Genomic DNA, 15,041 nt, shown 5'->3' on the forward strand with positions numbered 1-15,041 from the left:
AGTACACTTCGCAACAGAGTTTCTGTATAATTATTTATATCACTTTATTTTGGCGCTCCATCGCATCCCCATTAATGGACATCAAATATAAAAGACTTTCTGGCCGCTTCAATTAATTTGCTGTACGAGTATATAACGCAAAATATTTTGTATGCGAGTAAAATATTGAGTGCTATGTTTCTGTCTGTCTGGTTACCAGTTCAAGCTGGTAACATTTTCGGTCATGGACGATGAAGCCAGTTTGAGCTAGTTTTTGGATATAGTAGCGTGTGGCATAAGGGGAGGACGGTAGAGCACGGGGCTTCTGGGTTATTATGATATTCTGAATTTTTAGATATGTATTTATATGAGCAAACATATCAATTGCAGAGTTTCATATCACGTAGCGGTTCGCTGACTCAATTGGAAATGACAATGCTAAAAACCCGTAAACAATTTTGAAGATCATCTCAGAATCGTTAGAGCTTTGCATAGCTTAGTGGGGCTATCCTATCGTATTGCATGGATCGTGCTGGACAGTTAATTGTTTGGGGGCGAGCAATTATTGAAGTTTGTCACTTTTCATTAAGCAAAAGATGGAAAAATCCCAGTACAAAAGAAGCCAGAATGTACAGTGAAAATTCAATTGAACGGAAAGTTATATTAATATATATTACATTTCGTATTAGTAACTTTATCCAGATAGCACTGCTCGTAGCAGCGAAATTATCTTGAAATCAAGTTGATCTCAAGTCTGGACAAAGTGTGCCATCGATAAGGTAGAAAAGATAAACCTGGAATGCTGGTCGAAAATCTTGCTTATGGGATTTATATGGAAAGTACTAAATTATCTGACGATACATCAGCTCACAGATTTATACGTCTCTCTCTCTATCATAATAGTAGAGCCAGAGATTACTACTACTTGTGGGGGGACTTTTCACAGCTGCACGAGCTGTAATTTCCAGTGAACCAATTTCGACAATGATCTGACAATGCCTAGATCACTCAACTCAGACATCTCTGAAAAAATATACATATAGACAGAGATATAAATATATACCCCACAGATAGAAATGTGTATATATGTATTTATACCATAACGCGACTGCATTGAACCGCATCTGTAACTGGTAAAATCAAACAAAAAAGTTTTGTCTGCTGTGTGCACCAATTTATGCAGATAATTATAACAAAACAAAAATAATACTTGTGCAACTGAAGCTAAAATTGAAACAGCATTTGACTGGATCGGAATAAAATGAGAGAGATGCACAATAGACGAGGTGGTTCAACCGACTAAAACGATAAGCACCCTCCCTTTCTCCGTGTCCCACGGCCGCCTCCCTCCGTTTACGTCTCCGTCGGTTTTGCACTAAATTGCATTGCATAAAGACCGAAACCGAAACCCGCCTCTAACCGGTAAACGTTACTAACTAACTATCTATGTCTCTGGGCAGCAAAAACAGCAGCAGCAACAATACTAATTCTATTGGAGATACAACAAGTTGGCGCATATATTGAGTGTATGTACATACACCCTACACTCTACACTTTGGGGGATGTACGATCGCTGTAATATTCGCTCACAAGAGCGTTCATATTCTGTCAACAACTTGGATTATATTTATATATACATAGTATATACTCATCAAAAGTCATTCAAAGTCCAAGCATATATGTGCATACATATGTATGTATGTATGTCGTGTTGTTTTTTTGAGTTCTTCAAAATAATCTTCTGAATATTTTACATATTCAATATATGTATGGTAGGGACAAAAAACTTTTGTTTTTCCCAAGTAATCAAAATAAGTAAAATTCCTTGATATTATATTTATACAAACCGAATGAAAAAGAATGTTTTTTTGTTGCTGTTTTGGTATTATATTGCCATGATAATGCGAGCATATAAGATACATATGTATATGATGGTTTATTCCATTTGATCTCTAAATTCGCTTTGAATATACATATTTAAAAAATGTATACTCATCATCCCTTAAAAAAGTTGTTAGCAATCCGTCTACGCTGATTCCCATGAAGAGCAGAGTGCAATGTTGAAATTTATCTAGTTTTTGTTTTTTGCCAAGTTTTTATGGCTGTGTATAGAACGGGATATAAAACTGGCGCGTGCAAGTTCAACGACGACAACGGTGTGTACCGTTAAGTATTCAGCGCATAATCGATTGTTCCTATAAACTGAAATCGAAATCGAGTTTCAAATGAGCAAATAAAATAAAGTTCCTTGGGCGGGTTGGGTTTACGCTTCACGCATGTGGACGACGACGATCAACGTCTACTAATTCGATCGATTAAGATAGCAACAGTTTTTTACGATCATACATACTAAGTACACACACACATGTACATATAAACTTATACATATGTACGACAAATCAACTCCTTGATCCACGATCGTTGGTTGACGAAACAAACCCCCGATGCCGCGCTAATAAAAAAAAAAAACTCCAGCAGCAGCAGCAGCAGCAGACAGGCAGCCAGCCAGCAGTGACACCAGCGTCGTCGATTGTCGCTTATCTGCTCACATATAAACTAAAGTCGGGGGGAATAATTTCTCATTTGTAATTTAACAGGCGGCGTGCGCGGATCGAGCAGAGAACAAAGCGCCAAAAGCGGGGATCGAAGATCGTTAACAGTTTTACAGTTGTTGCCGTTTGCGTTTGCGTTTGCGTGTGTGTTGCTAAAACATTGCTAAAACAAAACTCGACTCACACACACAGAAACACTCCAAACACAGACACAATCCACAGACAGACAGACCGAGAACGAGAGAGAGCCAGAGAGAGATCGGTGCACTACTGAAATAACGGAAGAGGGGCCAAAGCGAAAAAGAATCAAGAAGTGCTTAGAGGAGCACCAGCAGGCCCACTTGCCGTTTCGTTCTCGCTGCGTGTGGTTTTAATTGCGTTTTGTAATTGTTACGCATGCGCCCAAACCCGAAGTGTTAAGGAAGTACAAGTATTATAAAAAGAGACGGGGAGAGAATAAACTGTGTTTTGTGTGTGTGTGCTTGCGTTCGTGTCCGTGTGATATCCTTTGCCCATATATCCGAACCAATCCTGTGTAACCGTGGCGAAGGAACTGAGCAACTTGCTAACGTTGCAAAACAATAATCTCGAGATGACACAACAGCCGCAATGGGGCATAAACCTATCACGGTGTAAGTGTCCCATGCCCCCCACATGACAACCAACCCCCTTCATCATTATTTGCAAAACTTTCTGTGCTATCTGCCATATCCGTAAACCCCGAATTGGGAGTGTGCTTTATTGAATATTAAATACGAACCGATGGGGATGGGGATGGATACGTTGAACTCCGAGCGGAGTATTCTTGAAATGAAATGATTAAACAAAGTATATTTGAGTGGTTTAACCGACATTGACCGACAACAAAATAAATTCCTAAATATATAATATATGTATACATTTTTGTACATACGAATACGTTGTATACCGATGTATAATGCAGAAATGAAAACAATGACAGAAACGTTTCTGCCAGACACTTCCGATTCAGTTAGTGGTTTTATTTAGTATTTCGTGTCTCGAATTTTACGCCTTTTTTATTTCGGTTTTTTGTTTGTTGTCATTCGTGGACTGTTTCATGTCCGATCTGTTGGGTTGGCATTCCCGCCACGAGCTAACATATAATTCATATAAAATAATATACTACTATGCATGTATTTATTTTGCATACGATTTGCATGTGAAGTGACGATCGTGGAACGGGGAAGTCGCTGCGTCAGGTGTGTAGGGTGCCCATCAATCGAGCCTGTCAATTCTCATAATCGCTTTGCAATGGATCCCATTAAAACGAAAAACAGTTATTTATTATTGTTTTATGGCCAGGAATGGGGAACGGTCAATGGGCTCCCGGTTTCCTCTCCTATCCGTTCGTTCTGACCTTTTTTGGACAAGGTCAATGCTATATACGAAATTCGTTTATAAAAGTTTGGGCAGTCAAATCATTTCGTTTGTTGCCCTGTAAATCCATCTTTTGGTAGAATCCATCTGCTAGATACGTTTTTCCCGTGTTCCTCATTGAGAACTACTTTCTCTGGAATGTCCAATAATTACAGTCTTGTTCTCGTTTTGTTAGCTTTTACTTGCCATACAATCAATAGACTGCGGACTGTTGTTATTTGCTTTGAAAAACAAATACAGAGAATCGAATAAGCCTGGGAATGGGTTGAGTTTAACATCTTGAAACGTACTCACATGGTTAAACGTGAGTTCTTAAGTATTTTGTTAGCCTAATGAGTTGTTAAATCTATGACTTGGCCATAAATCATCGGATGCAGGGCATTGATTGGCACTCAAATGAATAATACCCGCCCAAGTACCCAAAACACCGAAAAGTACCCCTACCCTACCCAACCCCGCAAGCTAATCGCTTTGTTTCATCACTTTCCCTGCACTCGGCGCGTCTGCCCCAATTGTTCGATGCGATGCACGCTTATCGAACATGTGGATGGAAGGGCGGTGGGGCATATCTCGTATGCAGCAATCGCACATTAAACTCGCCCCCAACCCAGCCCAGCCCCATTGACATAATTTTCGCAAGACCGCGGAAATGCAAGCGCCTCGAGGAAAATTATGTAAAAATGTGAAAATGGAATATTTGTATTTGTGCCGTGGCCGTGCTATCAATACTATGGTCTGGAACTGGACACTAGAGATTGCACCGGACCATATAGCATTTCATATATAATATGTAAATATATATGTAAATATATATATATGTATGTACATATGTATGGAATGATGAAGACAAAGAGTCAGAGACCCAGAAATGTCAACAGACAGACAGGAGATTGTTTTATTCTTTTTTCACTTTCTCATTATTGCAATGAGTGCATGGACACATATGTATGTACATATGTATATACTTATAAGTAGTGACAGATCTATTGGGTGGACACACACTTTCCCATACTAGGAGTTTTCCTAGTACTTATCTTCTGGAAAGTTTTCCTCTTTTACTACATATTCAAGAACGGGATAACACTAGAAATTCCTGATACTTTCTTTATTAAAATATTTGCCCCATGCTTCAGTGATATCCTATAGGCCCCGTATTTATGTTGTACTCCAATGAGATTATAACGATATTACCTGCTTATAAAGCACTCCAAAATAATACCTAGCACTAGCTTTATATGCGATAAGACTGTGTGTGTTATTCACTTCTGATTAAATCTTAACTAGCTTATCGTGTGATGTGATGCGACTTAGATCGAGTGTGGTCATATATTAACGCCAATAAGCGTGATTGGTCAAGTAAAATATAGCCATGCTTCTCGAAATGAACGAGAAATATGATTAGCGCCTATATTTACATACATATACGTTCATACTTATTTATACGTAAAGACGGTGGCCTAATCAACTTATCACTTTCGGGAATCATACGAAAAAGAGGTTGTATTTCTTATTTGACACTCGTGTGACTTTGGGGCGCGTATAAATTTTCTTGTCGGCTTCGTTAAGCGATATGTCAAATATTGACACATTGTTAATTTTGCCAGTTTTGGAGTTTCGCTTTTTCAACCAGCACCACTCATGCAAAATATTTAATAATAATGTTAATTTATAAACAAAATAGGATGCCAGCCAGTGACGTCTTTTGGAGGGGTTTATTAAACTGAAAGAGTGGTGCCTCGTTCTTCATTATAAAGTCAAACAGGTTGCTTAATGGATCTTACGTAGGCGAAATGTCTGGCGGGAATCGTCAATAGATGATCCAACAAAATTCTTATGAATTTGATTGTGATTATATTTACCATAGAACGCGAATTGTTTGCTCATTTACAATGCAGACCAAACGTCTCTGTATTGTCAACAAAGTTGTTTATTTGCTCTTCTGGTTAGAGTAGGGATCGCTTTGAGATCATATAGGTCAATGTTAACCCTTATTCTTAGCAAACTCTCTCAATTAATTGATCAATTCAACCTTCAAAATTTCATGAACTTGAGCCAGAACCCAACAATTGAGGAGGTTCCGCTGCCCCAAAATGGGAGCCCTATAAATTTATACTGAAGACCATTTAATTGGCAGTGCCGTCAGACCGTTGCTTTATTTTATGGTCATTATGGGTTCTCCGTTTGATATACATACACACTCGAGATTGGTGCCATATGCACTCCAAGTGTTTTATCGCAGATCTATCACACTTGGAGCCTTATCAGCGCATAATACCGTTTAACAATTTGATTATGATATGAGGGTGTTGTATAACCCGCGCGCTCCATCGATCGGCGCTTGGTGATTGATAATGGCCCACAGAACAAGTGCATAGCGCCGTTCCTATATTGCCTAATCGCGTGCCAAAGGTTTTCCATGGCACCATAAACAAAACACAGCCCAGGAAGCACCACATATATGGCCATAATTTTCACACAAAATTCTTCTTTGGAATTCCATTGATTAACACTACAGTAAAATAATTTGGAAATGAAGGCAAATAAATTTCAACGAATATTTGAAGTACATTTGACTTTAAAGACGGTACAAAATAATCATATATTATTATTTCAATGATTTATACAAAATGATTTAAATGCATACGAGTATATGGTTTTAATATAATGTGTGTTGTCAAGGGAATAACTTTTCTGGGAGTCTATAGTCGTTATATACACACTCGTATGTAGATAATTATATGATGAATGCTCGTGATTGGATTTATGTAATGCAAGGGAAAATATCCATTAGAAGATAGTGGCTTTGGGGAGATACTTATCTCCTTTATTGAAATACATTTAGCTGTGCCAATCTATGATAAAAAAGTGAGGTTTTGTAGGCTTAGAGCGGAGTAAATATAATAAATATTAGGGCCACGCATGAATCCACAGTACATATAAAATCACAGCTATACTCATACCTCTTCGATCATTACGAATCCTACACTGAGTATCTATTAGGTATACCTCCATCAGTGGATAATGCTCTTGAAGTTATAATTATGTAAACGAAAGGTTTATGGAGTATTTGATCAATATTCTCCATCAGTGGGATGTCTGTGTTACAATATCAATCAATATTATTTAGGTGCAATCTCGTGAAAGTCAAGTCGTGTAAGATAAATGATATGATGAGCACGATATAGGCCCTGGCGGCTATGTAATTGATACTCGTTTCGTAGCTCGCCATAGGGCAATCAACTGCAATTTGAAGTTTATCAGCGCAAATTGATTTGTACCCAATTGACCAGCCCCGCCCGCGATGAAGAGCAACTTGTCAAACTATTTATTCGCACGCTAACCAAATTAAATTGTCTAAAATTGTTTAAAACAATATGCGGTGGATACCCCATACCCATACCCAACCCAGACCGTGCCATCAAAATGTTTGACGCAAACAATTAATATCGTATATTCGATTCCACGTCACTCTCTCATCTGTCTTTTTTTGTGCTGCAGATTTTATAATACCCCAACGTGTGATATTGGCCATTATGGGGTTCCTGGCGATCCTCAATGCCTACACAATGCGTGTGTGCCTCTCCCAGGCCATCACAGTGCTGGTCATAAAGAGGAATGTCACGAATGAGGATAGCGATGTGGCCATCTGCGAGCCAGATGATCTGGATGAGGGCGTCAGCGTAAGTTTCATCTGCAGATACCCATAAATGAAACCCATTTTCAAGCCTTAACATCCATACAGACTGGCGGCGATTACGATTGGTCGGAGCAGCTGCAGGGCCTGATCTTGTCCTCCTTCTACATTGGCTACATTGTCACGCACATTCCTGGCGGTCTGCTGGCCGAGAAGTTTGGCGGCAAATGGACCCTGGGCCTGGGCATCCTCTCCACAGCTGCGTTCACTATGCTCACACCTCTGGCCATTGAGAAGGGCGGCTCCGACTGGCTGATCGTATCCCGTGTGCTGATGGGTCTGGGCGAGGGCACCACCTTCCCCGCTCTCAGTGTGCTCCTTGCTGCCTGGGTACCCGCGAACGAACGCGGCAAGCTGGGTGCCTTGGTCTTGGGCGGCGGTCAGGTGGGCACAATCATGGGCAATCTGCTATCTGGCGTCTTTCTGGATGCTTACGAATGGCCATTTGTGTTCTACTTCTTTGGCGGCCTGGGTGTCATTTGGTTTGTCATCTTTGTAAGTGTCACATGCCTCATCCTGCCTTCTCTGTTTGGCTCTAACCAAACCCTTTGCTCTCGCCCACAAGGTTTTCCTGTGCTACAGCGATCCCTCCAGCCATCCGTTCATCAAGCCCAGCGAACGGGAGTATCTTGCCAAGGAGATCGGAACGATTGGCCGCAACGAGTCTCTGCCCCCGACGCCCTGGAAGGCCATCCTCACGAATCTGCCCATGTTCGCCCTGGTCTCTGCTCAGATCGGTCACGATTGGGGCTTCTACATCATGGTGACGGATCTGCCCAAGTACATGGCCGATGTGCTGCAGTTCTCCATCAAAGCCAACGGCCTGTACTCCTCCCTGCCCTATGTGATGATGTGGATTGTGTCCGTGGGCAGTGGCTTCATTGCCGACTGGATGATCCGCAAGGGCATCATGAGCACAACAAATACCCGCAAGGTGATGACCGGTCTGGCCGCCTTTGGTCCAGCCATCTTCATGGTGGGCGCCTCGTACGCTGGCTGTGATCGCGTCCTCGTTGTGATCCTCTTCACCATTTGCATGGGCCTGATGGGCGCCTACTATGCGGGCATGAAGCTCAGTCCCTTGGACATGAGCCCCAACTATGCTGGCACCCTGATGGCCATCACAAACGGCATTGGAGCGATCACGGGCGTGATAACGCCATATCTGGTGGGAGTGATGACACCAAATGTGAGTGCAACAACTCTTCTGCAACCGTATCATTGCAATGCATGCTAAACTGATTTTTCTTCGATTGTAGGCCTCGCTGCTCGAATGGCGTACTGTGTTCTGGGTGGCCTTTGGCGTGCTGTGCGTCACAGCGGTCGTCTACTGCGTGTGGGCCTCGGGAGAGGTGCAGCCGTTCAACAATGCACCCATCCAGCCCCGCTCCGTGGACTTTGAGGCCGAGGAGCGCAAGACCACAGCCTTCAAGAGTCCCGAGTACGACTACAACAGCGGCAGTACAGGTGTACATCAGCGCACGGAGCGAAGCTCCTAAATCGGCATCGCCTTCAGAATGTGCCATATTGTACTCTAGTTGAAAATGCTGTCCCCGTCGAGTCGCACGAGTCGAGGTTCCATTTATATACATAGTAGATATAATACGTATACGCCCTTATTGCTGTTCAGATAGCTAGTTTTATAGTATTTCCGATCTGGCCGAGATCCCCAGCACAGGGCCACCAACTAATTAACTTTTAAGCGAAGAATTTACTTACACTCACCCAAAAAAAAAAAAACAAAAGAATGGAAAAAAAGAAGATGAAAGTCGCACGTGGCAGTGTGTACTTCTGTGTGTGTACAATTTTCCTGTTATAGGTAGGATAATCATCCCTAATTAATACCGTCGTCCTGTCCCCCGCACCCGCACATGTCCCCGCACATGCAACGTACTCTCTTAATTATTATTTAGTATTTAATCGAAACCTGAAAAGCAGCAGCTGAAGCCGATTTCAACGTCTAAGATTAGATAGAGCAAGTGTATACCGAGTTCGTATTGCCCGTACCCGTACCGTACTGTAAAGGCCCCCACCCACCCCCGTCGGATGGGATGGCGAAATATTGTATGAGTTTTAAATTGTTGATCAATGTGTAACGCCAAAACGTGTTTTTAACAAACTCTGTTAAGACATAACTGTTTTTATGATGTTAGCCAAATAAAGTGCATAAAGAAAATGAAAAAAAAAAACGAGCAATCAATGAAATCGAGAGACCTGGCCAAACACAGAGCACCTCGCTATATGTAGCACCTTTCTGGCAAGGTTTTTCATTCGACTTTGGTACCCCGCCCTACTTTAAGGTGATTCCCTCATAGACAACTGAATGGAAGCTATGGAAAACTTATATAATCCATAGAAATATTAAAGGATTCCCATTAATCATTCGGCATTCAATGTTCTTGCTGTGGGAGAGCTCTGATAGGTCTTCCGGGACAAACTAAGCTGCTACATGACTTGGATTGACCTGTCCAATGAGAACTGCCATTGACGATGGATACATGTACGTCCATGCCCACAACTGTTTGCACTGCTCCAATTGTTCCCATTTCTTAGGGATTTATTCTTCGACAATCGACGCCAGCAAGACGGTCAAGCAAAAAGGGCAGAACAGAATGGAAGAAAGGATGAACACAAACAAATACATACACACTAAACCTCGGTCCCAAGAAAGCGAAAACGAACTACATGTCGTGTGCATGACAAGGAGCTTTGCTACTCGACTCGAGCCTCGCCTTCCCTTTCAGGGAACTAAAGAAAGCTAAAGATATGAACCCAATACATTTCGTTTCTATTCAACATTTTTGATTCCCGAATTTATTGTCAAATATTTAAGTTAATTGAAAAAACATATTTTCTCTTTTATTAATGTTATCAAAGTGATTTCCATTTGCATTCAAAATGTTTTCCATTCAGCATATGCTACGCGATCTGTTCAGCTGTAAGTATTTCTTTAGGATAATCCATATTGGGGTAGCGTTTATGAAGTGTTTCCATCTTTAAGGAAGATTTTAGGGTGCAGCAGCGGCTGGTCCTCTGCTGCTTCAGCCTCTTGGCCATCATCAATGCATACACGATGAGACTGTGCCTGGACCTTTCCCTGAATCGCATTGCCCTGGAAGGTTGTGCTCATCATCCTCCCCCTTCTTCTACTCCTCCGCATTCAGCTGCACAGAGCAAGTCACACAATTGGTTCACAGAACTGGCTGCTCGATTGAATCAAACGGAAAACATGCTAAGAGCCAGACTTCGGGCTGGCAGGGAGCATCTGTACCATCCCACGAGGGTGCCTCTCGCAGCAATCGAGCAGCCGGTAAGGGTAAAAGTGCCATCTAGTGCGTCGATAAAAGTGTCCTCTCGCGAGCGGATAAGCTGCTCCGAGCTGTGGTCGCGACAGACCCAAACCCTGGTCACGGTGGCCTTCTATGCCGGCTACATGCTCACCCACATCCCAGGCGGCCGCCTGTCGGAGCGTTGTGGCGGCAAATGGATATTAGGAGCCGCCATCATGTCCTCGGCCATTCTCACGCTGCTGACGCCGGTGGCTGTACGCCATGGTGGTCCGTATGCCCTGGTGGCTGTCCGCCTTGGCATCGGACTCTGCGAGGGTCCCACCTTCCCGGCGGTGTCTGCTTTGCTGGCCCAGTGGGTGCCGGAGGGAGAGCGCGGACTGCTGGCCAGCGGTGTTCTGAGTGGTGGAGAGATTGGCATCACCCTGGTGCAGCTGCTCAGTGGGTTGGTGATGGCGGAAGAGGATTGGCCGGTGGCCTTCTATGTGGTCGGTGGTGGGGCTGTTGCCTGGTTCCTGGGATTCGTGAGTTGTATGGACGCTGCTTGAGCAGCGGTCTCTTAACTGGCTTCTCTCTTTCCATAGATCCTGATCTGCTATAGCAAACCCGACAACTGTCCGTACATACAGAGCGAGGAGCGGGATTACATCAAGAGCCATGTCAGTGCCACACTGCTGGTAACATCCAGCAACGCGGGTGGGGACCAACCACCGAATGCGCCCTGGAAGAGCATGCTGATGAGTACGCCGCTGTGGGCGCTGGTTTCCGCCTCCATGCAGCACGACTGGAGTCAGCAGCAGTTCGCCCATGAGTTGCAGAAAGTGCTGGAGGATCTCAGATCCAAGGGCAGCACTCTGTGGGATGAGCTGGAGGCAAGCATAGTGGTGACGGCTCCCCATCTCTGCAATTGGCTGGCCTCTCTCAGCACGGGCACTCTGAGCGACTTTCTCATAGCCGAGCGCATCCTCAGTCGCACGGAGACGCGTCGCCTCATGACCTGGCTGGTGTTTGTCTGCGGCTCCATGTACATGGTCTACTTGAAATCGGATGGTGCACGCATCTGGAGTGTCCTGGCCGTAGGCGCCTACTACGCGGGCGTCAAGCTGCTGCCCCTGGACATGAGTCCCAATTACGCTGGCACCCTGATGGGCATCTCAAATGGCTTGGGTGCGTTGCCTGGTCTACTGCTGCCCTATCTGCAGGAGTTCGAGGCTGACTATGCCATTGTGGGAAGCGTGCGCTCCGCCCTCTGGCTTATCTGTTCCGCTTACATATCCGGCGAAGTGCAGTCGTACAACCAACCGGCGGGCTAAGACCAGGGGGGCCACAAAATCACGACGATTCAGCTTTTACTTATTTTAATCTTACGTTTAAGCATAGGCTATGTGGCTGTGTGGATTCCTTAGGCAACAAAGATTATACATGAAATGAATTTAAACGCTTCAACGGCGAGTTATCGTCATCGTCACACAATTTGATGCTAGAACTAAAGATTGGGGCGGGGGGGGAGGGAAAAAACAAGCTATCGTTTTTTATATATATAAATAACAGGATCAACTTAGCTACAAATAACTGGGTCTGCTTTCCGGTGGTGGTGTGTCCGGCATGCCAATTGCTAAATGCACATATCTGCCGCTAAATACTCTACATGCCTCCCGTGCCGTACATTTGGTTCATGGCCGAGATGGCGTTCATGTCGATGCCCAGATTCTTGGTTACATTGATTTGAGCAATGGCCGCATTGCGCAGCGAGTAGGCATGGACGACCTCCTCAAAGCTTTTGGAATAGCGAACTGCCTGATCGAAGAGTTCAACAGCTCGCTTCAGGTTCGCCCGCTGTACTTCGACGGTGCCGAGCGTCTCGTAGGCCTGCTCACATTTGGGATCCAGCTGAATTGCCTTGTTGAGCGTGTCGACAGCAGACTCAACATCGCCACGCCACTGCAGCGTCATGACAGCCTGGTGAACAAGCAGGGACGCATTTGTGGGCGCCAACTTTGTGGCCTTGTCATAGTATTGCTGCGCCTGGTGGAAATTCTGCTGGTCGGCCATCACCTGGGCCAACATGCTGTAGCACTCCACGCACGTGGGAAACTGTTCGATTGCCTGCTCCAGTTGGCGGACCACATTTTCCAGCCGTAGCTGGTTGTTGGACATGAGCGCCAGACGGTACTCGGTATAGCATTTCTGGACGAAAGCGATGGCATGGTTGGGGGCCAAACGCACAGCCTTGTCGAACTGCTCCAGGGCTGGCTCAATGCTATCCAACATCAGCAGGATCTGGGCACGCTGATGGTACACATCGGGATTGTCGGGCTTCAGCTTCTCTGCTGCATCGAAATCGGCCAGGGCTTCCTCGCGCTTATTCACCTGCATATAGAGGGAGGCACGCCTCAGGTAGGCATAGGCGCGGATTGTCTCATCCGCATCGACTGGAAAGAGAACTCAGTTTTGGCTAGAGTCCACATTTAAGTGAAGATATTTTCTTACCATTGCCGATTATGGCATCAAAGTCTGGTTTGCTCTCTGTGTAGGTGCCACAAAGAAGATGGACTGTGCCGCGCAATAGCAGGGCCTCCACCTTGTACTGGGATTCGGACTCAGAGGATTCGATTTCCTCTGTGCAGGCAGGTATAACGTCATCAAACTTCTCCTCGCGGAAGGCGCTAAGGGCTCGCAGGAAACCGCGCGCCGGTGTCTCCGCCACAGTCGATGGCGGCACGTTTATAGTCTGCAGTGGATCTCCGACAAATGATTGCAAATATGTTCTGATAAAGGACGTGGAGGGCACTACTGGAACCCGGTCGCGCATATGCTTATCGGCATCCGTGCGTCCCGTCTCTTTGAGCACACGATCCGCATACATGATGCTCTGGTTGTTCTGGAACATTTCCAATATACAGGTGGCAGTGACGTCGTTCAGGCACTCCAGCATGTCTTTTGTGGCCTCGTGGGCCCGAGCGCGTCGGAAGTAGGCCTTTGCATAGCGACGATTGTATGCCAAGGAGCTGGAGCAGTCTTCCTTCACTTTGTTCCACTTTTGTAGCTTCTCGTAAGAGGCGGCGCGGTTCTGGTAAAAGATGGCCATGTCAGCGCCGTTCTGCGGTGGGCACTTGTCAATGGCCTTGTCGTAGAAGATTATGGCCTCGTCGTACTTGCCATTGCGATAGCAATTGTTGCCCTCGTTCTTGTAGCTGTTGGCCTCCTTAACGGGAGACAGTTTCTCGCCCAGCTCGGCAGATTTCTGCTTACGCTCCAGTTCCTTGTCCGGCGCTGTTCCGTCAATGGACGTCGCTTGCTTCTCGATTTTTCCCTTGGACCGTTTATTTTCCTCGCCCTTAGACTCGCCGCCAGGCGTGGCGTTCATCCGTCTGACCACATAAGTGCCCAGGCCGATGGCCAGGGGCGTGCCAATAAATAACGCAATCTGCCATTTACTCAACTTTATTGAGCTAAAGTTGAGGGCCATTCTGATGGAGTATGTCTTCTGAAGGCTGCAAGAAAATAATACATACAAATTGTGTAATAGTCCGTTTTCTTATCAACGAGCACGGACCGGGCTGGGCTCCCGCTAAATGCCGGGGCCCTAACCCCTCAACCCCATTGATTTTTTCACCACCACGGCACAGTACTTACTCTTTGGCGAACTTTACACTGAGGTCAATTTAGCAACTTTTAGTTGATGTTTTTACTAATTTCCTTTCAGGATTGAAGGATTTAAAAGGAAATTGTTTACCAGGCCTGCTGATCAGCGTGACCGCGCCGATAACGATAACGATAAAAAAAACCAGGGCAATCCGGCGATCAAACGAGACTTAACCCACTTAACCCCCCTCTATTTAAAAAGTTGAGCACCCTTTGTTAAACCGTCGATAGCCCAGGGGGGCTGGTCGACAATGGGATAACGATATTTTTTATTGATTGCAATCGTATTCCACAATTTTGATATTCAGTTTAATATTACTAGCTAGTTGGCCCTCTCAGCCCTAAACAAATAATTTTATCCAATTCATCTATCAATTTTGTAGAAGATGGTTAGCTTTCAAAACTCCTTTGGATGTAAATCTTATCTGTGTACCGGAATGTGACGACAGTGTTGCTGCTCAACCAAGTTTCTTCTATGCGTATGGA

The 15,041-nt window shown here is 44.7% G+C and overlaps 3 protein-coding genes across 4 annotated transcripts; 2 read left to right on the forward strand and 1 right to left on the reverse strand.

Annotated features, from left to right (window-relative positions):
- Positions 1 to 2,568: 2,568 nt before the first annotated feature.
- On the forward strand, positions 2,569 to 9,505 carry LOC111073335 (putative inorganic phosphate cotransporter). Its single transcript, XM_022365609.2, has 5 exons — positions 2,569 to 3,163; positions 7,428 to 7,609; positions 7,672 to 8,118; positions 8,189 to 8,812; positions 8,883 to 9,505. Exons 1-5 carry the CDS (start codon positions 3,124 to 3,126, stop codon positions 9,120 to 9,122), a joined length of 1,533 nt encoding a protein of 510 aa, XP_022221301.1. The 5' UTR covers positions 2,569 to 3,123; the 3' UTR covers positions 9,123 to 9,505.
- Positions 9,506 to 10,401: 896 nt separating this feature from the next.
- LOC111073334 (putative inorganic phosphate cotransporter) lies at positions 10,402 to 12,398 on the forward strand. 2 transcript variants are annotated; one of them, XM_041593747.1, is made up of 3 exons: positions 10,402 to 10,561; positions 10,629 to 11,441; positions 11,495 to 11,602. In XM_041593747.1, exons 1-3 carry the CDS (start codon positions 10,522 to 10,524, stop codon positions 11,509 to 11,511), a joined length of 870 nt encoding a protein of 289 aa, XP_041449681.1. In that variant the 5' UTR covers positions 10,402 to 10,521; the 3' UTR covers positions 11,512 to 11,602. The 2 variants fall into 2 exon arrangements, with proteins under 2 accessions (XP_041449681.1, XP_022221300.2); XM_022365608.2 differs by having other exon boundaries at positions 10,407 to 10,561; positions 10,629 to 11,434; positions 11,495 to 12,398.
- Positions 12,399 to 12,420: 22 nt separating this feature from the next.
- LOC111073357 (mitochondrial import receptor subunit TOM70) lies at positions 12,421 to 14,514 on the reverse strand. The gene is made up of 3 exons (XM_022365636.2): positions 14,510 to 14,514; positions 13,401 to 14,404; positions 12,421 to 13,342 (listed from the first exon to the last, which is right to left on the reverse strand). The coding sequence occupies exons 1-3, from the start codon at positions 14,512 to 14,514 to the stop codon at positions 12,555 to 12,557; spliced, it is 1,797 nt and encodes a 598-aa protein (XP_022221328.2). The 3' UTR covers positions 12,421 to 12,554.
- Between the last annotated feature and the right edge of the window lie 527 nt (positions 14,515 to 15,041).

This window comes from Drosophila obscura, unplaced genomic scaffold, assembly GCF_018151105.1.
Source record: "Drosophila obscura isolate BZ-5 IFL unplaced genomic scaffold, ASM1815110v1 contig_200, whole genome shotgun sequence".
Classification (NCBI taxonomy): domain Eukaryota; kingdom Metazoa; phylum Arthropoda; class Insecta; order Diptera; family Drosophilidae; genus Drosophila; species Drosophila obscura.